Here is a 22,034-nt window from a genome sequence, read left to right as displayed (position 1 = left end):
AATTTTTAGATATTTGAACTAGAAACAAGACCAAAAAATATAAGTAAGAAAAGCATTTTTTGAAGTGAGACAAGGGGAGGAGTTGGAGTGGAAGGCGGGACTCTTTAAGACGAAGATGACTGGAGTGGAAAACTGGTTATTTATAGTATGCCAGTAGTCTCCAGATTGGTGCAATATACAGAGCTGATGCGGTAACAGCCGTGTTCATTAATAAGCACATGATCTTCTCGAATTTAGTTGATAAATAAACCACACTTGAAGGGGTACCCAGCCCTTTCTTTTAGCCCCATGCCTTCAAGCTAAAGAGAACTCTTAGCCCTTCATGCGACCGAAGGGTCAGGGGTAAGGGGAAGGGCTAAGGGGTACTATTGGGATTGGGCTTAAGTATATTCAATTCTTTTTTGTCAAATAAAATGAATCAATGACTCAAATGAATCGATTCTTAGAACCAATTTTAAAACCAGCAATATATATAAAAACATCCCTTAACCTACTGTGGGATCATCCTACAGTACGTGTGTTCATCAACTCAATGCAGACTGTGCTCTTCATCATCCTGGCCTTCTCCTCCTCATCTGAATTGCAAATTGCGATGGTTAAAATCAATAGACGCTGCAATTGGGATTCACACGCGTGGCCGTGTAATTGGGAAAAACATACAGGCCGGTATTGCTTCTGACAGGTCATTTATCCCACTTTAGTTAATGGTAAGTGTGGCTGGTGTTTGCCACGGCTGGATTCGGTCGTCAGAACTCAGGCTGGGTTTTGTTTCTACAGAATAAACACTTCGTAAGTTCTGCTAATCTGTTTTTACCGCTACACTGGTTTCCTTAGAAAGGCCGGTGTGATATATGCAGGGTTTTTTTCCATCCTTTTTTGTAGTCTTTAGTTGCTTGAGTGATTCAAAATCCTGGAAAAATGGTATTTGATCATTTTGTTTTTGATTAAGTATTGAAAGCAATCACAATTATTTATACATGTTTTGCTTTTAATTTAATGCTTTCTTTTTGGCATATAGTTATGATGGGGAATGTAAATGTTTACACTTTTTTATGTTTACACAGCATTGTACTCCACTGACTTTCATTACATGGACATGTTTCACTAAAGAAATTATTTAGAATGATATGAGGAATTATATAATCATTTTTGGGGGCGACATGGTGGCTCAGTGGTTAGCACTGTCGCCTCACAGCAAGAAGGACACTGGTTTGATTCCTGGCTGGGTGTGGAGTTTGCATGTTCTCCCCGTGTTGGCGTGGGTTTCCTCCGGGTGCTCTGGTGTCCCCCACAGTCCAAACACATGCACTATAGGTGAATTAGATTAGCTTAATTGGCCGTGGTGTATGAGTGTGTGTGTGAATGTGAAAGTGTATGGGTGTTTTTCAGCACTGGGTTGTGGCTGGATAGGCAACCGCTGCATAAAATATATGCTGGAATAGTTGGTGGTTCATTCCGCTGTGGCGAATAAGCCAAAGGAAATAATGAATGAATGAATGAATGAATAACACCAAGACTGTTCAGTTTCCTGTAGAATCGACAGTAACTAACTGTAAATAAATTACAGCAAAAACACCGTATTGACATTTACAGCAACATCTATCCTGCTCTATATGTATTTACAGTATTGTATGTTTATCTTTGCTGTAAAATTTACAGTAATTTTCACAATTCAACTTCAAAATACAGTAACATACTGCATAACTGTGCTACAATTGAATACAGTTCATATTACTCTGACAATGTTGGGTTCCACACAATCAATTTGTGTTGGGACAACATAAAAGAGCTAAGTTAATTTTATTAGTTTTATTACAAATTTGAGTGGATTAAAAAATATCAACAATTGAGTTGTTTCAGCTCACTTTAAATAAGTAGTTTGAACTAACAACAAACTTCATGTTTTGAGTATACAGAGCAAATACACAAACAACAACAAAAAAAATGTTGCAAAATTGTTGCCAGTTTGTGTGCCTAACAATCAGTTTGTCATGGTCCTAAACTACGTACACAGCCCGTTTCACAATGCACTGGCCCCTTATTGCTCCCCTTGCAAGGACTGGGCCTGCGGGAGGACGGTCCCACGTTGCTCGTACAAGCCTGGGTTTGTTGCGTGGGATAAAACCTGGCCACCAGGCGTTCTTATACAAGCCCCAACTCCAGGCCTGGCTCCAGGTGGGTAACAGACGACATAACGTATCAAATGTTTTATATTTTATTCTTTTATTTTATTTCATATTTTATTTAATTTTTATTTTATTTTATATTTATTTTTTTATATTTCATTTTATTTTTTTATATATTTTTATATTTTATTTTTTCATTATATTTTATACTTTTATCTTTTATTATATTGTATACTTCATTTTTTATTATATTTTATATTTCATTTTATGTTTTATTATATTTTGTTTACGTTTAATTTTTATTATATTTTATTATTTTTATGTGTTATATTTATTATTAATTTAATTTCCTAATTTTTTTTTATTTTATTTTGTTTTATTTTTATTTCTTATATTTAATTTAATTAACCTTTTATTTTATTTTAATTTAATTTGTTTTATATTTTATTTTATATTTTGTTAGATTTTTCTATTATTTTCTATTGAATTTTTTATATTTAATAATTTTTTGTTTGATTTAATAAAATTTTTATATAAATATTTTAGATATATATACAAAAAATATATAAAATTTAGTTTTTTAAACAAAGCAAAAAAAAAAAAAATAATAATAATAATAATAAAAAAAAAATATATATATATATATATATATATATATATATATACTGTATATATATATATATATATATATATATATATATATATATATTTTTTTTTTATAAATTTTTTTGCTTTGTTTAATTTAATTTAGTAGTATAGTGTATTTAAATTTTATCCAAAAACACCAACATTGTCATTTCAGCTTAGACGAAAGAGTGTTCTAACCAGAAGGAGCTGCTTCATAAACAATTGCTACCTTCTTACATAATTGAGCATCTTATTAATTGATTCCAGTTTCTGTGCCTGACAATCAGGTTAACCTTCAAAAACCACTCGTTTTACAATACACTGGCCCCTTATGGCTCCTCCTGCAAGTGGTGGGCCTGCAGTAGGATGGTACCACGTCGCTCCTTCAAGCCTGGGTGGGTTCCGTGGGATAAAACCCGGCCACCAGACGCTCGCATACAAGCCCCAACCCCAGGCCTGGCTCCAGTGTGGGGCCCTGGCTGTGCTATAACAGGCGACGTCACAGTCCTCGATGTTTTAATGAGGAGCTCTGTCACCCAGAAGGAGCTGGGAGTAGAGCCGCTGCTCCACCACATCGAAACAAGCCAGCTGAGGTGGCTCAGGCATGTGTTTTGGATGCCTATAGAGGTGTTCCAGGTATGTCCCAGCAAGAGGAGACTTCAGGGAAGACCCAGGACAAGCTGGAGGGAGTATGTTTCCTGGCTGGCCTGGGAATGCCTCGGAAAGAGAGGGAAGTCTGGGGTTTTCTCCTGAGACTGACGCCCCCACGATAAGCTGAAGAAAATGAATAAATTTGTTGCAAACAATGTATATGGGCTGAATTTAAACAAACAAATTCACTTTAGTAATGTTCGACTTGATTTGTTTGTTTAAATTGTTTGCAACCACAGTGAAAACATTTATTAAATCCAATGAAACATTTTTTCCGGTGTACTGTGTAATTTCCAAAAATCATTACCAGTGTAGCTTTTAACCGTTTCTTGTTGTTTACTGTCACTCCATAAATGCCTTTGCAATCCTTAATCAATGATTCCCGTCAGTGGTGTCAGTCAGATGTGGAGCGGCGTCTCTGAGGGCGGTTTCACATCAGCTGTCAGCTCCTATCCTACAGTCACGGCAGGACGATTCTCCGATCTGTGTTAAGCCCAGTGTTTGCATGAACGAGAGGAGACAGTCTCGTAAAGAGCAAGAGAAGTGCACCGCGGGGGGTTCAGAGACTCGCAGCCTGACATGTTTGCATTGCATTTGTCAGGAAACGTCTTGCGTCTGTCAGGCTGATTTAAGATGAGTCTGAATATCTCCACATCCTGGAGTTTTTGAGGTTCCACTTCTTTCAGGAACAAACGCAATTTGGACGTTTGAACAAGAGTTATGAACCAAAGGGGAAGCGCTTTAGGGCACTTTATGTGTCAGAGAACATTTGTGAAGTTGCCTTTACAGCAATTTAGGAAAACAACACAGTGTTTTTCAGTCAAAACATCTTGAAGTCATACAAGTAGAGCTTTTGTGCTGCTTAATTTAGTTTTAAAAGTCCCTGTATGGAGAAGATATATCACAATAGCCGTTAACTTGAATGTGTGCACTTGATATTTAGACAGATCTGCTGATTGTAATGGATCTCTGGTTTAGCAGTTTCGTTAGCAGAGATTAAATCTAAATTCACTCTATTTGCTTTTAAGATTTTTACATTTAGATTTTGATAGTTCCATTTTTTATCTTTTTAATAATTATTTTACAATATAAGACATTTCCTATCATTTACTGTGTTTACAGTTTTGCCTTTTCTCGTAATTGTTGTAACTAGCATCAGCACTTCCGTTACATTGCCACTTTAATGCATTTTTTTTTTTTGGTCATTCGACATTACACGTTTTGATAATTTAAAGAGATAGTTCAACTGAAAATGAAAATTTACTCATTATTTACTCACCCGCAAGTGGTTCCAAACCTCAAGGAGTTTTTTACTCTGTTAAACACAAAAGATGAAAGCTAAAAGAAAGCCTGTAAAAACCTGTAACCATTGACATGTATTTGTTTTTCCTATATGATAGTCTGTCACAGGTTTCCAGATTTAATAAAATTTTGTATTGTATTTTATTTTTGTATTTTATTTTATTTTCAATTTCATTTTATTTTTTATTATATTTTATATTTAATTTCTTTGTATTTTTATTATAATTTATATTTCTTTGTATATTTTTTTGTATTTTATATTTAATTTTATTTTTTATTATATTTTATATTTCATTTAATTTTTTATTATGTTTTATATTTCATTTTATTTTTTATTATTCCAGTCATTCATTTTCTTTTCGGCTTAGTCCCTTTATTAATTCGGGGTCGCCACAGCGGAATGAACTGCCAACTTATCCAGCACATGTTTTACACAGCAGATGCCCTTTCAGATCCAACCCATCTTTGGGAATAGTTTTTATTATATTTTAACAAATTTTTATGTCTTATATTAATTTAATAATTTTTTTATTTTATTACATTTTTTTATAGTTTGTTTATTTATTTTTATTTCTTATATACATTTAATTTAAAATTAATTGAATTCTATATTTTTTATTTTATTTGTATTTATTTTTTATATTTTATTTAATTTTTTATTTTAGTTTTTATTTTATTTTTATAATATTTTAATTTTTATATTTTATGTTATATTTTATTTTTTATTTCATTTAATCATATTTTTATATTATTTTTAATTTAAATTTAAATTATTTTATTTTGTATATATATATATATTTTTTTAATAAAAAAATATTTAATTTATTAATTTATTTTATCCAAAAACACCAGCATTTTCATTTCAGCATAGACTAAAGAGTATTCTAACCGGAAGGAGCTGCATTTATAAACAATTGCTAACCTCTTACATAATTGAGTGTAGTCTCAAAAAAGTCCCATTTTTGTTATACAGAAGGGAGAAAAATAAAATTGAGACTAATCATTGTCCTATTCAGCTGAACTGTGATCAGTTCCATCCACAGTGTTTTAGGAGATTCTCCACATCGTCCTGTGCTCTCCTGTACTTGTCTTTCATGGACGACCTGCATTTTGTGGATTTGAATGAGTTCCTGATTGTAAAGATGCAATATTCAAGAATGGTGGCTCAGTGGTTAGCACTGTCGCCTCACAGCAAGAAGGTCACTGTTTCGACTCAGTTGGCATTTCTGTATGGAGTTTGCATGCTCTCCTAATTTTGACGTTGGTTTCCCCCAGGTGCTCAGGTTTCAACCACAGTCCAAACACATGCACTATAAGTGCACTATAGGTGAATTGAATAAACTAAATTGGCTGTAGTGTATGTGTGTGAATGGGAGTGTGGATGCTTCCCAGAACTGGGTTGCAGCTAGAAAGGCATTCGCTGTGTAAAACTTAGGTTTTTGTTTCTTTTATCTGTGAATTGAGTTTAAAATATCTCTGTACAATTACCAACTTCAAAAACAAAAACCATGCACAATGAATTGACGTCAAAATCCCAGAAACCCCTGGCGGTTTGAAAACATCATACAATATAAGCAGGGTATTAACAGGACCTCTTGTGTTGTTGACTAGTTGTGATGGTTTTATTGTGCATGTAAATGCTCTTAATGAGAAGCAGCATTTCCTCGCTGATCCCCGGCGTGTTTGAAGCGCGAGGTCATCACCGCGCACAGATGGTTCATCTCCTTTTCTCTTCTCCCTGCTCATTTTTTCGCTTCCTGCATTGTTTGCTCGATTTCCCAGCACCGGCCAGCTGGAGTTTCTCCAAAACTTGCACCCATCTTGCAGTTTTTAAGCTCCATCTCCTTCTCTTTTTGAGCAGTGGATGGAGATTTGTGCTGCAATTATGTTATGTAACATTTTCAGATACGGTTTTGAGGTATTTCTCACGCTCATTTCACACATGTAGATGTCAGAATTATTAGCGCCCCTGTATATTTTCCCCCCAATTTCTGTTTAACGGAGAGATTTTTTTCTAACGCATTTTTGAACATAATAGTTTTAATAATTCATCTCTAATAACTAATATTTGTTTATCTTTGTTATGATGACAGTAAATAATAATTGACTTTTTTTAAGATACTAGAATTTAACTTATAGCGCAATTTAAAGGCTTAACCAGGTTATGGTATTTAGGGAAATCATCATATGATGGTTTATTTTTGTGTCCATATGGCTAGCTTAACTTCTTTATCTTTAGAGGTGCCTATTTGGGCCTATATTATTTTCTATCAACATTAATTAACTTGTGCGACAACCTTCCAAATGCTTTTTATCATTTGTACGCTGATGATACAGTGATTTATTGTTGCTCTTTTTCACTTTCTCAGGCTGTATAATTTTTACTGTCTGCTTTTAATATTGTTCAGTCTCGTCTTCAGGATCTAAAATTGGTTTTAAATGTAAATCCAAATGAATGATTTTCACAAATTGTTCCACTCCTGTGCAGAACCAACCATTATTAACCACTGCCAAATAATTAGTGTCCAGAGCTTTCCTCCAAAGAACACGTAGAAGATTTGATTAGAAAATTGAGAGTTAAGCTTGGGTTTTACTATCGAAATGCATCCTGCTTTTCTCTTACAGCTCGTAAACATTTGGTGTCTGCAACATTTTTACCAGTGCTTGACTATAGTGACGTTTATATTTGAATGCTTCAACAATATGTCTTTAGCCTTTAAACTCTGTTTATCACAGCGCTCTTGATCTCAATGGGTTTTTATCTGGTTAAATGAAAAAAAAAAAAAAAAAAAAAAATATATATATATATATATATATATATATATATATATATATATATATATATATATAGATATATATATATATATATATATATATATATATATATATATATATATATATATATATATATATATGTATAGTAAAAATTAAAACACATAGAGTAAAAAATAAAACATGGAGTAAAAATTAAAACACATAGAGTAAAAAATAAAAGAGGTTCTGAATACTTTCCGTACCCGCTGTATATTGCTTAGCAGGGGTGTCAAACTCAATTCCTGGAGGGCCGAAGCCCTCCACAGTTTAGTTCCAACCCTGCTCCAACACACTTACCTGTAGGTTTCAAACAAGCCTGAAGGACTCAATTAGTTTGATTAGGTGTGTTTAATTAGGGTTGGAACTAAACTGTGCAGAGCTGCGGCCCTTTTGGAACTGAGTTTGACACCTGTGGCTTAAGGGGTCTAATAATTCTGAACTTAAAGTTTTAAAAAATATTGCTGAAATACAACAAATAGGACTTTTTCTAGAGGAAAAAAATGTTATAGGAAATACTGTCAACAATTCCTTAATCTGTTAAGCATCATTTGGGAAATATTTGAAAAGGGATTCACAGGAGGGCGAACAATTCTGACTTCAGATGTACATGTGGCAGCAATATGGCACGAACAAGGTGTGAAATCGACATCAGACTATAACTTACTGCGACTGATTGTCCTGATGTCGTCTACTAAAGAAAAGCGTATCAGGTTTCTGAACTGCATGTCAGTTGTCAGGGCTTGAAGTGGAATTGATTTAGAAGCCTCATATGGCTGATCTAGCGCTGGCCGCAGAAGACCATGCTGAATTGAAAGTGATTTTCTGCTTGTGTAACACGGCGGTGGAGCTGACATCTGTCTGCGGCAGGTTCAACTAGATGAAACCTTCGCAGAATAGACATTAGAGAAGAAAGCGACTGGAAATGGGGGATCATTCTAAGCAGTTTTTGGAAAAAAAGGAATATTAGGGCTGTCAAAAGATAAATAGTGTATAATCACATCCAAAATAAAAGCTTGTTTAGATAATACCTGCAGTTGAAGAATTATTAGCCCTATGTGATCCCTATGTGTTGAATAAATCTTCTCTCTATTAAACAGAAATTGGGGAAAAAAATAAACAGGGGGGCTAATAATTCTGACTTTAATTGTATATGTGTACTGTCCATATTTATTTTGTGTCTATATACAATAGACTTTTCCCCAATTTTTTTTTTTTTCCAACACATTTTTAAACAAAATAGTTCTAATAACTCATTTCTAATTGTTACAGTCCCAGCCCAGTATGTGTCTGACCCTGTTTTGTTTTCTATGTTACTTCTTGCTGTTGTCCTCTTGTGCAACCATGTTAATTGTAAGGGTTACCCCTGTTAGTTGCCCTGGTGAGTCATTGATTACGTTTTCATGGGCATCATTAATCAAATATTTGCCTTAATCTAAGTAAGACAATATTATGATTAAGGTGTTTATGAGTTGCTTTTTGAATGTTCCTTTCATGATCCTATTTTACATGTTATAGCACATAATTAGATTAATGTCATTGCATCACCACACTGTCCATGTTTCCTTTGGAGTTTAATGTAATTTTGTGTTTCATTTTTAATTTGTCGACTTTAACTGCAGTTTGGCATTTTCACTTTCATTCAGAAAAATTTAATTCATGCCACCATGACAAACTGAAGAATTGGATTCGGCTATGATGTATTCAGACTGGTGTAAAGGCTCGTACACACTGGGATGTTTTTTGTTTGCGTCTATCGTCAGTGCTTTCCGAGACGTTTTTTCAGATTCAAACCCAAGCGATTTTTCATTGACGTCGAGCAGATGACTATGCAAAATCACTCCTTGATGTTAGATGACGCTACCCAACTTAAAGCTTCTGACACCCGCTTGTAACACAGAAGAAGAGAAAAGATTGACATGCTTGTTGTTAAAGTTAAAAGGGTCAGTCGATTTGTCAGTCAGTGAGTCAGTCGACAGCAGCCTCTGGTGGATTTACATGAGCAGGCGCAAATGGCACTCGCAAGACAATTTTGAGACCTCAAAAAGCGCACACAAAAACGTAGCTACTGGGACATAATTGGCGTTCTTCAAAAATGTATATGGGGTACATTTTCAGATTAAGCCTGGGTTGTAATATTGACCTTAAAATGTCTAAAAAAATAAATAAAATAAAACTGCTTTTATTCTAGCCTAAAAAAAACAAATAAGATTTTCTCCAGAAGAAAAAATATTATAGAAAATATTGTGACAAATTGCTCTGTTAAACATCATTTGGGACATATTTATACACACTAAATAGACATGCATTATGTAAATACAAACTTTTATTTTGGATGTGATTAATCATTTGATCACATCTATTTTAACATTTCACAGCACTTCATGACTTACTACCTGCCTATTATTAAGATATTAACTGTTTATTTTAATTTATTTTACAGCCCTAATCCTACCCAGTACCTAAATATAACTACTACCTTACTAACTATTGATAAGCAGAAAATTAGTAATTTGTTGAGCTAAAAGTCTTCTTTAATAGTTTGTTAATAGTGTATTGTGCATTAAAATAAAATTCCTTGGTGTGACCAAGGAAAGTAAATATGTTACTTTTTAGGGAAAGTAATGTAAAAGCATGTGTTGATGTTTAGTTTTAGGTATATTAAAAAATATATGATATCACTTTTTTTATTTATTTAATTTTTTTTTTTTTTGAGGAGGAAGCAGGAGGCAGATATTTATCTGATAAATAGACCAATGAATGCAGCAGGCAATATCTGAGAGTATCAGTGTGATTTCACAAGCTCGTCTGGGTCAGAGTGGGAGAAAGACTATCTGAATGGTGTCATATCCTGTTTGACCAGACCTCAATACGACATTGGGTTTGACAATAAAATTAATAAACAACAGACAAGATATTAAATCCACAAGCAGTCCTTTCACATTCTGTTCAGACTTTCAATATATTAGAACTGCTAGCATTTAAAAATAATTATATTCATTTTGTGATCTGTTGCTCATATGATATGCACAACTCCAAATGCAGACTGTTGTGATTTCATCAGACCTTTCGGAGTGTATAATTTGCATCTGGCTTCTCATGAAGTCCTCGTGGAGTTTGTTTTCCCTCGTCTGTCCCGCTGCGCTGATTGAAGAGTGTGTGTGTGAAAATCGCTGGCCTTTAACATGTTCCAGACTGTGCATTCGCTCCACAACCACAAGTCGTGTTTGCGGTGAATCCGCCGGGGGCAACATTTTTATCATGCCGACCGATGAGTAACAGAGTTGACGTTCATCGTGCCGCTGCGCTGAATGAGGCTAATAAAACCAATAATATCCAGCTGCAGACCCATACGTTTCAGCACACACTAGATTCAGGGTTTCAAGTGAGAGAGACTTACGCCACGAGTACTTTGATTGACAATGTGCATAGAAATGTAGCATAATTTTTGTGATGCTGTACAACAATAAATACTTTTTTATTATATTACTGTAATGGGTAGATTTAGGGTTGGGTGGGTTTAGACCAGAAATGGGTAAACTTTGGAGCGCAAGTGTCTTGCGGAGTTTAAGTATTTTGTGCATTGTGAGTATCTCTCTGTAAGGCTCTGTTCTTGGCTCTGTTCTTGGGCCACTAAGGCTCTGTTCTTGGGCCACTTCTCTTCTCCATCTACACATCATCTCTAGGACCAGTCATCCAGAGACATGGATTCTCCTACCACTGCTATGCTGATGATACCCAGCTATACCTCTCTTTTCATCCTGATGATCCCTCGGTTCCAGCTCGCATCTCAGCCTGCCTGTTGGATATTTCACACTGGATGAAAGATCATCATCTTCAGCTGAACCTCGCAAAAATGGAAATGCTTGTAGTTTCTGCCAACCCGACTCTACACCATAACTTTTCAATCCAGATGGATGGGGCAACCATTACTGCATCCAAAATGGTGAAAAGCCTTGGAGTAACGATTGATGACCAACTAAACTTCTCTGACCACATTTCTAGAACTGCTCGATCTTGCAGATTCGCACTCTATAACATCAGAAAGATCTGACCCTTCTTGTCTGAACATGCAGCTCAACTCCTTGTTCAAGCTCTTGTTCTCTCCAAACTGGATTACTGCAACTCTCTACTAGCTGGGCTTCCAGCTAACTCTATCAAGCCTCTTCAACTGCTCCAGAACGCAGCAGCACGAGTGGTCTTTAATGAACCTAAACGAGCACATGTCACTCCGCTGCTAGTCCGTTTGCACTGGCTGCCAGTTGCTGCTCGCATCAAATTCAAAGCTCTGATGTTTGCCTACAAAGTGACTTCTGGCCTTGCTCCTCCTTATCTGCTCTCACTTCTGCAGATCTATGTGCCCTCCAGAAACTTGCGTTCTGTGAATGAACGTCGCCTCGTGGTTCCATCCCAAAGAGGGAAGAAATCACTTTCGCGAACGCTCGCGTTCAATCTGCCCAGCTGGTGGAATGAACTCCCTAACTGCATCAGAACAGCAGAGTCACTAGCTACTTTCAAGAAACGACTAAAAACTCAACTATTTAGTCTCCACTTCACTTCTTAATCTGCAATTGCCTCTCTGAATATCACACTAACTGTACCCAAAAAAAAAAAAAAACTAATACTACTAATACTTTCCTTCTTAGACTTTACAGACCTGAAACTTGCCTATAGCACTTATTCATTGTTGCTCTTAGTTGTGTAAATTGCTTCCTTGTCCTCATTTGTAAGTCGCTTTGGATAAAAGCGTCTGCTAAATGACTAAATGTAAATGTAAATGTAAATGTTAATGTAAATATATATTGTATAAATAAATAATGTCAAGACTCTTGGGATTGCTCATTTAACAATACAAAGCCACAACTGATCCAATATTATACATAAATGGTTCATCCCAGCCTGGATATAGTGTCCTGGATCTAGAGGTCTGGATCTAATGGTCTGGTTCTAGTGGTCTGGATGGCCCGGATCTAGTGGCCTGGAACTAGTGGCCTTAATCTAGTGGCCTGGATCTAGTGGCCTGGATCTGGTGATGTGGATCTAGTGGCATGGATTTAGTGGCCTGGATCTAGTGGCCTGGATCTAGTGGTGTGGATCTAGTGGTCTGGATATAGTGGCCTGGATCTAGGGGTGTGGATCTAGTGGTCTGAATCTAGTGATGTGGATCTAGTGGTCTGAATCTAGTGGCCTTGATCTAGTGGAGGGGATCTAGTGGCCTGAATCTAGAGCTGTAAATATAGTGGCTTGAATCTGGCCTGGCTCTAGTGGTCTGGATATAATGGCCTGGATCTAGTGGTGTGGATCTAATAGTGTGGATCTAAGGGTCTGGATCTAGTGGCTTTAATCTAGTACCCTGGGCCTAGTGGTGTGGATCTAGTGGTGTGAATCTAGTGGCCTGAATCTAGTAGCCTTAATCTAGTGGCCTGGATATTGTGGTGTGGATCTAATAGTGTGGATATAAGGGTCTGAATCTAGTGGCCTTGATCTAGTGATGTGTATCTAGTGGCCTTAATCTAGTGGCATTAATCTAGTGGCCTGGATCTAGTGGCCTGGATCATTTGGCTTTAATCTAGTGGCCTGCATCTAGTGGTGTTGATCAAATTGTCTGGATCTAGTGTCCTGGATCTGGTCATGTGGACCCAATGATCTAGTTCTAGTGGTCTGAATGTAGCGGATCTAGATTGATGGCCCCTGTTGTAAAGGGTAGGTTCAGGTTTGGGGAATTTGTGAACATTAACAAAACACAATAGGTTGAACAAACATGAACTAAATTTCTCATCATAACCTACATAATTGATTGTGGTTCATTACATTGATCAAAATGAATGTCAATAAATATCAAATTATGCATTTGTAGGATTTTGTGCATTGTTAATAAATAGTGTGTATATAAATAATGTCGTTATCCGTAAATAGTTCACCCCAGCCTGGATCTAGTGGTGTGGACCTAGTGGTCTGGATCTAGTGGTCTGGATCTAGTGGTCTGGATTCAGTGGTGTGAATCATATGGTCTGGATCTAATGCCTTGGATCTATTGGTCTGGATCTAGTGTTTAGGATCTAATGGTCTAGATCAGGGGTGCTGAACCCTGTTCCTGGAAACAAAACTTTAGACATCCAAAACAGCTGACCCAACTAAGAAAGATCAAAAGGCGCTCTTGATAATTAAAGACAAGTGTGTTTGATCAACTCTGATCAAACACACTTTGACTCTGCAGGAGGGTAGATCTCAAGGAACAGGGTTAAGCACCCCTGGTCTAGATCTAGTGGTCTTGAGCTAGGCGTCTGGATCTAATGGCCTCGATCTAGTAGTGTGGATCAAGGGGTCTAGATCTAATGGTCTGGATCTAGTAGTGTGGATATAGGGGTCTAGATCTAGTGGTCAGGTTGTAGTTATCTGGATCTAGTGGTCTGGATCCAGTGGTCTGGATCTAGTGCTCAATTTCTAATGGTTTGGATCTAGTGGTCAGGTTCTAATTATCTGGCTCTAGTGGTCTGGATCCAGTGGTCTGGATCTAGTGCTCAATTTCTAATGGTTTGGATCTTGTGGTCAGGTTCTTGTGGTCTGAATCTAGGGGTCTGGATCTAGTGGTCAGGCTCTAGTGTTCTGGATCTAGGAGTCTGGATCTAGTGATCTGGATCGAGTGTTCTGGATCTAGTGGTCAGCTTCTAGTGGTCTGAATCTAGGAGTTTGGATCTAGTGGGCAATTTCTAGTGGTCTGAATTTAGGGTTCTGGATGTAGTTTTGTGGATCTAATGGTCTGGATCTAAGGGTGTGGATCTTGTGATCTGAATCTAATGGTCAGGTTCTGGTGGTCAGGATTTAGGGTTCTGGATCAAGTGGTCTGAATCTGGTGTTTTTGATCTAGTGTTCAAGGTCAGGGGTGATCAACCTTGTACCAAGAGATCTACCTTCCTTCAGAGTTCATTTCAAACCAAAATCAAACACAGCTTAGCCAAACAAGAAGGATTTAAAGAAGTTCTTGGTAATTAAAGACGGTGTGTAAAGGTGTGTTTGATCAATGTTGCAGCAAAGCTCTGCAGGAAGGTAGATCTCCAGAAATGGGTTTAAGCACCCCTGGTCTAAATCTAGTGGTCTGGATGTAGGGGTCTTAATTTAGATGTCTGGTTCTAGGTGCCTAGATCTAGGGGTCTGGATTGAATGGTCAGGATCTAATGGTCTAGATTTAGTGATCTATATCTAGTGGTCTGAAATGTGTGTGGGTCTGCAGCTAGATATATCTCAATAAATCTCCTTTTTCCTTCCCTCTCTTCTCTCCTCAGATGAATGCAGTTCAGAAAGCTGTTTTGCATCACACGATCAGCACTTCGGCCCCCTCAAAAAGAAAAGCAATGTCGTGTGGCGTTTGCCATCTGAGGTTTAACTCGCAGGTGAGTTTAAATCAAAACTGAAGATACTCACTGAAGCCGTGTGGAAGGAATGAATGTAATTACACTGTGCAGTCAGGAGAAAATAATAAAGTAGAAATTACAGGTAGTTTAATTCCTTTGATTGAATGTGGTAGTTGTTTTAGGAAGATAATAACTTTCATCTGCAGTGCATCGGTTCATGAAGCATCAAGAAATAGGTTTCAGAATTGAAATTACTGCCGTTATTTACTAATCCTTACAAATGGGTTGTGCAATGTGGTAAAACATATCATATGGATAAAATAAAAAGTCTAGAATTTAAGATTATGCTCAATCATTTGCCAAAATACATTGTTTATGGTAATAGTTTTTTATAATTTATATAAGTGCAGAATTTTGGGGATGCAGACAAAAACAATCTTGACAGTCAATTGTTTCTAAGATCCAACTACATTAGCCCCTTTCACACAGTGATACCGGTAAATATCTGGAAAATTTCTGAAACGACTTTACCGGTATATTCAAAAAAGCGCTGTTCACACAGGCGAGGACGTTACAGAAATTTTCCGGAAAAAAACGTTTACACATCCATTCCAAAGTACCGGTAAATTTTGACATCATTCACCACAAATGAGCTTTAAACGGCTGCGCTTGTATTTGTAAACATTTGACTAAATTACAAACTCTGTGGATGATCAATATTGTGAACAACTTTCGCAGGATCACTTTCGCATGTCGAGATGTTCATAATATGTGCGTGTGCTGACGCTCACAGGCTGTTTCACAGGCACACGCAAAGCTTGAAGGTAAACAAACAGCGGCTTATCATAAGCATCTCATCGATGATTATTTACACAGTTGGCATTAAGAAGAACATATAAACGTGATCTGACTAACTTCTAGCAGCTAAATGTGTCTGGAAAAAATATTCAAAGGCTTTTATTCTCACAAACCGCGCGGACGTAAATGCGTCTGACTATTGTGATTGGCTAAAGCAGACGTCTCACGTCAGCATGTTCTAGACGTGCACGCGCTTATTACAGCAATCTTCCTTCTGCATTCACACAGTGCAGCATTCCGGCAAATTGCCGGTAATGTTACAACTTCTCTTTCCGGAAAATAGCCAGAACGAATTTACCGGTATTTTCAAAAAGGACCTGTTCACACATACAACCTTTCCGGAAAATTGCCGGAAATTTTCCGGAAAGGTCTGTATGTGTGAAAGGGGCTATAGATTGCATTGTATGTGTTTGATTCACTAAAAAGAACTTGTTCAAAGGGGTCATTGGTTTCCAGAACTAGACTACATCCGTAAAATGTATGTGTTTAATTCACTACAGTGTAAAGAACCAGTTTATGCGAATCAAACTACATTGGTTTCACTGCAGATGTTAGATTAATTTAAAAAAACAACATTTTAAAAGAGCATTTTCCATTAGATAAGCAAACTACATTGTTGGGTTTGCCACTTCATAACAATCATAACTATAGTTATGGTAACTATGGTAACTAATCATAACTATGGTACACAGTAAGTTAAGAATCTTCAGTTTAACGTGCTGGACTAAACCGATTATGCTTTGTGTTTGATTCACTCTAAAGATCCGCTTCATAAGAGTCATCCTGAGAATCATTCAGCCTTTACCTAAAGTATTTATTTGAAAGCCAAGTAAAAAAGTCGTGTCCATATATTGGAAAGTTTTTATTATCATAATACATTATATACAGCCATAACTCATCTCTTATAATATTGAGACAATAGATCATCCACTGACGCCTCCAGTTCACTGAAGGTGACTTTGAAAAGGCTGAGAGAACCATTTATAATTTCCATCCCTCATCCATCTCTTATCAATTTCAATTCAGCACAACTTCCGCCTGCAATTTAATCCAAATATTGTTATTTAAAAACCACCCTGCCCATATCCTCTCTATTAGCTGGTCATTCACAGCATCGCCGTCTAATATTAAACTCTGATTTCCACAAGACAGTTGCAATCACAGCTCATTCAGTAGCATGTGACAGTAGGAGGGGGCAGGACTGCCGTTGACCATTCACAGCTCACTTTGCTCTTCCGCAGCCAATCACAAGATCGTCTGGGAGACATTATGCATTCAGATCACGCTGTACTTCATTATCATTGGTCGTTTGTGCTGCAGCTTCCAATCAGCTCCGGGAAGCTTTTACGCAACACATTTTCCCAAAATTAAATGGCTTCTGTAGAGTTACAGAGTCCAGAAACTTCTAATAATCACATTCGGTTTTCGTACTTCGCCACAGGTCTGTGTGAATATGAGACATTTGGTTATGGATTCTTCTGGGTGTTTGAATTATAAATGCCATTTATAATGGTGGGGGAGAGAAAACCTGGTTAGTTCTTGAAGTGCTTTTGCTCTGTGCCTGCCAACCTCGGCGACTGTGGCTCTAATTTGCTTTCAGTGTGATTGATGGAAAGTGTCATTTAACTGTGTCCCGTTGCAGATGCCCATCTTCGTTATTGCCTGTCAGCATGACAGCTCTTCAGTGCCATGCGTTTAATGACCACTGGCCACTTTATGGTTATTTATAGTTTATCATATGTATTTATTATATTTTAGATATGCATTTAACCTACCTTTTATTTATTTTAGGTTTGTATTTGGAAAACAGTTTATATAGCTTATTTTTTTACCATGTTTAAAGTTTGTTCGTTCATTCATTCGTGCGTTCATTCGTTCGTTAGTTCGTTTGTTCCTTCCTTCCTTCCTTCCTTCCTTCCTTCCTTCCTTCATTCATTCATTCATTCATTCATTCATTCATTCATTCATTCATTTATTCATTCATTCATCCAGTGATTTATTTTTTAGTTTGTTCATTCGTTCATTCATTCTTTCGTTCGATCATTCATTCATTCATTCGTTTATTCGTTCGTTTATTCATTCATTTTCTTTTCAGCTTAATCCCTTAATTAATCCGGGGTCGCCACACCGGAATGAACCGCCAACTTTTCTAGCATATGTGATTACGCAGCGGATGCCCTTCCAGCCGCAACCCATATCTGGAAAACATCCACACATGCTCATTCACACTCATACACTATGGACAATTTTATCCTACCGAATTTACCTATACTGCATGTCTTTGGACTGCGGGGGAAACCGGAGCACCCGGAGGAAACCCAAGCAAACGCAGGGAGAACATGGAAACTCCAACTGACCCAGCCAAGGCTCGAACCAGCGACCTTCTTGCTGTGAGGCAACAGCACTACCTACTGTTCCACTGTGTCGCCCATTCGTTTATTTATATAATAATTAGTTTATTCATTCATTTTTTATTCATTCATTTGTTTGTTAAATTATTCGTTCATTAATTCATTGATTCATTTGTTTATTCCTTTATTCATTGATTTATTGATTGGTTCATTCATTCATTCATTCGTTCATTTATTTGTTTATCAATTCATGAATTCATGTGTTTATTATTTTATTCATTTGTTTATTCAATCATTTATTCATTTATTTATTTATTCAATCATTCATTAATTCATTCATTTGTATATTCATTTATTCATTCATTTTGATGATTGATTAGTTTAATCAACCATGCTTTTAATCATTCATTTCTTTATTCATTTGTTTATTCATTTATTCATTAGTTTATTCATTCTTTTATTCAATAATTTGTTTATACATTCATTCATATATTTAATCATTCATTCATTTATTCCTTTATTTATTTATTCATTCATTTCTTTGAATGATTCCTTCATTCATTTATTCAATTATTTCAATGATTGATTGATTCATTCATTAGTTTATTCATTCATTCATTTTGTATTCATTTAATCATAAATTTGTTTATTCGTTTATTTGTTTATTAATGTATTTATTAGTTTATTCTATCATTTATTCATTCATTTGCTCATTCATTCATTTTGATGATCGATTCATTCATTAGTTAAATCATGCATTAGTTTATTCACTTAATCATCCATTTGTTTATTCATTAATTTGTTTATTAATTTATTCATTAGTTTATTCATTCATTCATTCGTTTAATTATTCCTCATTTTTTTACCCATTAATTTGCTTATTCACTTATTTTGATGATTGATTCATTGATTCATTTATTCGTTGAGTCATTCATTTATTCATTCAGTCCTTTATTCATTCATCTATTTATTTATATATTAATTCATTTATTCATTCATTGATTTATTCATTCATCAAAATGAATAAATAAATCAATGATAGATTGATACATTTATTAGTTTAATCATTTATTGGTTTATTCTTTTAATCGTTCATTTATTCATTGATTTGTTAATTAATTTTTTCATTAGTTTATTCGTTGATTTGTTTATTCAATAATTTGTTTATTCAATCATTTTGATGATTTATTTATTCATTCATTGAGTCATTTGTTTAATGATTCATTTATTCATTTATATATTCAATCATTTATTTATTAGTTTGTTTATTTATTCATTTCAGTGTTTGATTGAGTCATTTATTAGTTTAATCATTCATTTGTTTATTTATACATGTAATCATTCATTAGTTCATTCATTCATTTGCAAATGAACATCTATTCATTTAGCACATATGTGGACTCATGCATGTATATTAAATTTGAGACACTTGGTTATGTGTTTTTTTAGCTGTATGCTTCATAAATACAGTATATATGATGTAAGAGTAGAGAGAAGCTCCAGCTCTTTCTTTCTTTTCCTCCCAAACTCAGACTCAGTTTCTGTAATTTCCGTCCTCCATGACTGACTGATGGTGTCATTTATCTGCAGGTGTCCGTCTCAGTTAAAGTCTGGCAGGTCTGGGTGTCTCTGGATAGGCATCAGCTCTTCCGCATCATGCTTTTAATCAACGCTTGATTGCGTCCCAGATTTCACATGACATTTATCCATGTCTCTGCTTTACAGCCTGTGATTGGCTGACAGGAAACATCAGAAAACATCTCATTCATCTTCGTGTTAAAGCCATTTTCATAACAGCGTCCCGCTCAAATGATGTGTTGCTCACAACCCCCCCTGATATACATCTATATGATTATGATCCATATCCAGCGCTGCTATTTGTACAAAATACAATATATCAAAGCAAGGGTGATCTGTCACAGCGTCTTATTGCTTCTCGTGAAGGTAAATCTGGCCCGAACGTTCTCTCTGACAGACTGGCATTGTAAAAAAAAAAGATGTCCGGAGAGGAATGCAAGCGTGAAATATGTTCTTCGCCAAGATCTCGAACTGAACGCTCAACAAACGCCAGTGTGAGTCAAAATTGGCTCTGGCAAACAAACAGCAGTTTTAGTGAGAGACACAGAGTAGCTGTAAATAATGCTGGAGCAGATGGGATGAAGACTGACAGGAGACTATGATCCAAAATGCAACGTAATGGATAGTAATAAATAATATATATGATGATTGGATAATTAACAAATAAAAAAAAGAATCCTGAATGCAGTTTGACGTGACTAATAACATAACTAATGTTTAATAACTGATTCTTTTATCTTTGCCATGATGACAGCACATACTGTTTGACTAGATATTTTTCAAGAGACTAGTTTTCAGCTGAAAGTGATATTTAAAGGCTTAACTGGATTAATTAGGTTAACTAGGCAGGTTAGGGTAATTAGGTAACTCATTGATCAACAGTTTTCCCGAAAAAAATATTTTAAAAACATTAAAAAGTGCTTTTATTTTAGCCGAACTAAAAGGAATAAGACTTTCTCCAGAAGAAAACATTATTGGAATTTATTGTAATAGACACTCACTGGCCACTTTATTAGGTATACCTTACTAGTACCGGGTTAGACCCCATTTTTGCCTTCAGAACTGCCTTAATCATTCATGGCATTGATTCAACAGGGTACTGGAAATATTCCTCAGAGATTTTGCACCATATTGACATGATAGCATCACACAGTTGCTGCAGATTTGCCGGCTGCGCATCCATGATGTAAATCTCTCGTTCCTCCACATCCCAAAGGTGCTCTATTGGATTGAGCTCTGTTGACTGTGGAGGCCATTTGACAGTGAACTCATTATCATGTTCAAGAAACCAGTCTGAGATGATTTGCGCTTTATGACATGGAGCGTCATCCTGCTGAAAGTAGCTATCAGAAGATGGAGACACTGTGGTCATAAAGGGATGGACATGGTCAGCAACAATACTCAGGTAGGCTGTGGTGTTGACGAGATGCTCATTTGGTACTAATGGGCCCAAAGTGTGCCATGAAAATATTGTCCACACCATTACACCACCACCACCAGCCTGAATTGTTGATACCAGGCAGGATGGATCCATGCTTTCATGTTGTTGATGCCAAATTCTGACTCTTGGTGAGCCTGTGTGAATTGTCCGTTCTGAATTGTAGCCTCAGTTTCCTGTTCTTAGCTGACAGGAGTGGCACCCGGTGTGATCTTCTGCTGCTGTAGCCCATCTGCCTCAAGGTTGGACGTGTTCAGAGATGCTCTTCTGCAGACCTCAGTTGTAACGATTGGTTATTTGATTTTCTGTTGCCTAAGTTAAAGCTACTCATCAATGAATTTGCTCTTCAGTGTTTGGACTCGTTCAAACCACACTTAACTGAGCTAAACTGAACTGAACTTAAACACTAAAAACTGAACTACCCTGATCCAGTTACTATGACCATTTATGTGAAGCTGCTTTGACACAATCCACATTGTAAAAACGCTATACAAATAAAGCTGAATTGAATTGAATAGAATTTCTATCAGCTGGAACCAGTCTAGCCATTCTCCTCTGACCTCTGGCATTAACAAGGCATTTGCGCCCAAAAAACTGCCGCTCACTGGACATTTTCTCTTTTTCAGACCATTCTCTGTAAACCCTAGAGATGGTTGTGCGTGAAAATCCCAGTAGATCAGCAGTTTATGAAATACTCAGACCAGCCCTTCTGGCACCAACAACCATGCCACATTCAAAGTCACTTAAATCATCTTTCTTCCCCATTCTGATGCTCGGTTTGAACTGCAGCAGATCGTCTTGACCATGTCTACATGCCTAAACGTTGCTGCCATGTGATTGGCTGCTTAGAAATTTGCTTTAACCAGCAGTTGAACCTAATAAAGTGGCCAGCCAGTGTATATATTTTTTTAATTTTATGTATTTATATATTTTAGTAAGT

At 36.2% G+C, this 22,034-nt stretch overlaps 2 protein-coding genes across 6 annotated transcripts in view; both read left to right on the top strand.

Moving 5' to 3' along the window:
• znf385d (zinc finger protein 385D) overlaps positions 1-22,034 on the top strand; it is a 142,428-nt gene that overhangs the window by 68,798 nt on the left and 51,596 nt on the right. For 3 of the 5 annotated variants that reach the window (XR_015512155.1, XM_087288164.1, XM_087288163.1), the window contains exon 3: positions 14,801-14,908. The exons of the other annotated variants lie outside the window; for them this stretch is intronic. Coding sequence is in view for 2 of the 3 variants with exons in the window: in XM_087288164.1 (XP_087144290.1) it covers positions 14,801-14,908 (108 nt within the window). In the remaining variant the exon portion in view is untranslated. The remainder of the gene's footprint in view (positions 1-14,800; positions 14,909-22,034) is intronic. 5 annotated transcript variants of the gene reach the window in all.
• etfb (electron transfer flavoprotein subunit beta) overlaps positions 1-22,034 on the top strand; it is a 458,646-nt gene that overhangs the window by 401,273 nt on the left and 35,339 nt on the right. The window lies entirely within an intron of this gene.

This window comes from Danio rerio, chromosome 16 (assembly GCF_052040795.2).
Source record: "Danio rerio strain M-AB ecotype USA chromosome 16, GRCz13ab, whole genome shotgun sequence".
NCBI lineage: Eukaryota > Metazoa > Chordata > Actinopteri > Cypriniformes > Danionidae > Danio > Danio rerio.
This window is presented reverse-complemented; position numbering and strand designations above follow the sequence as displayed.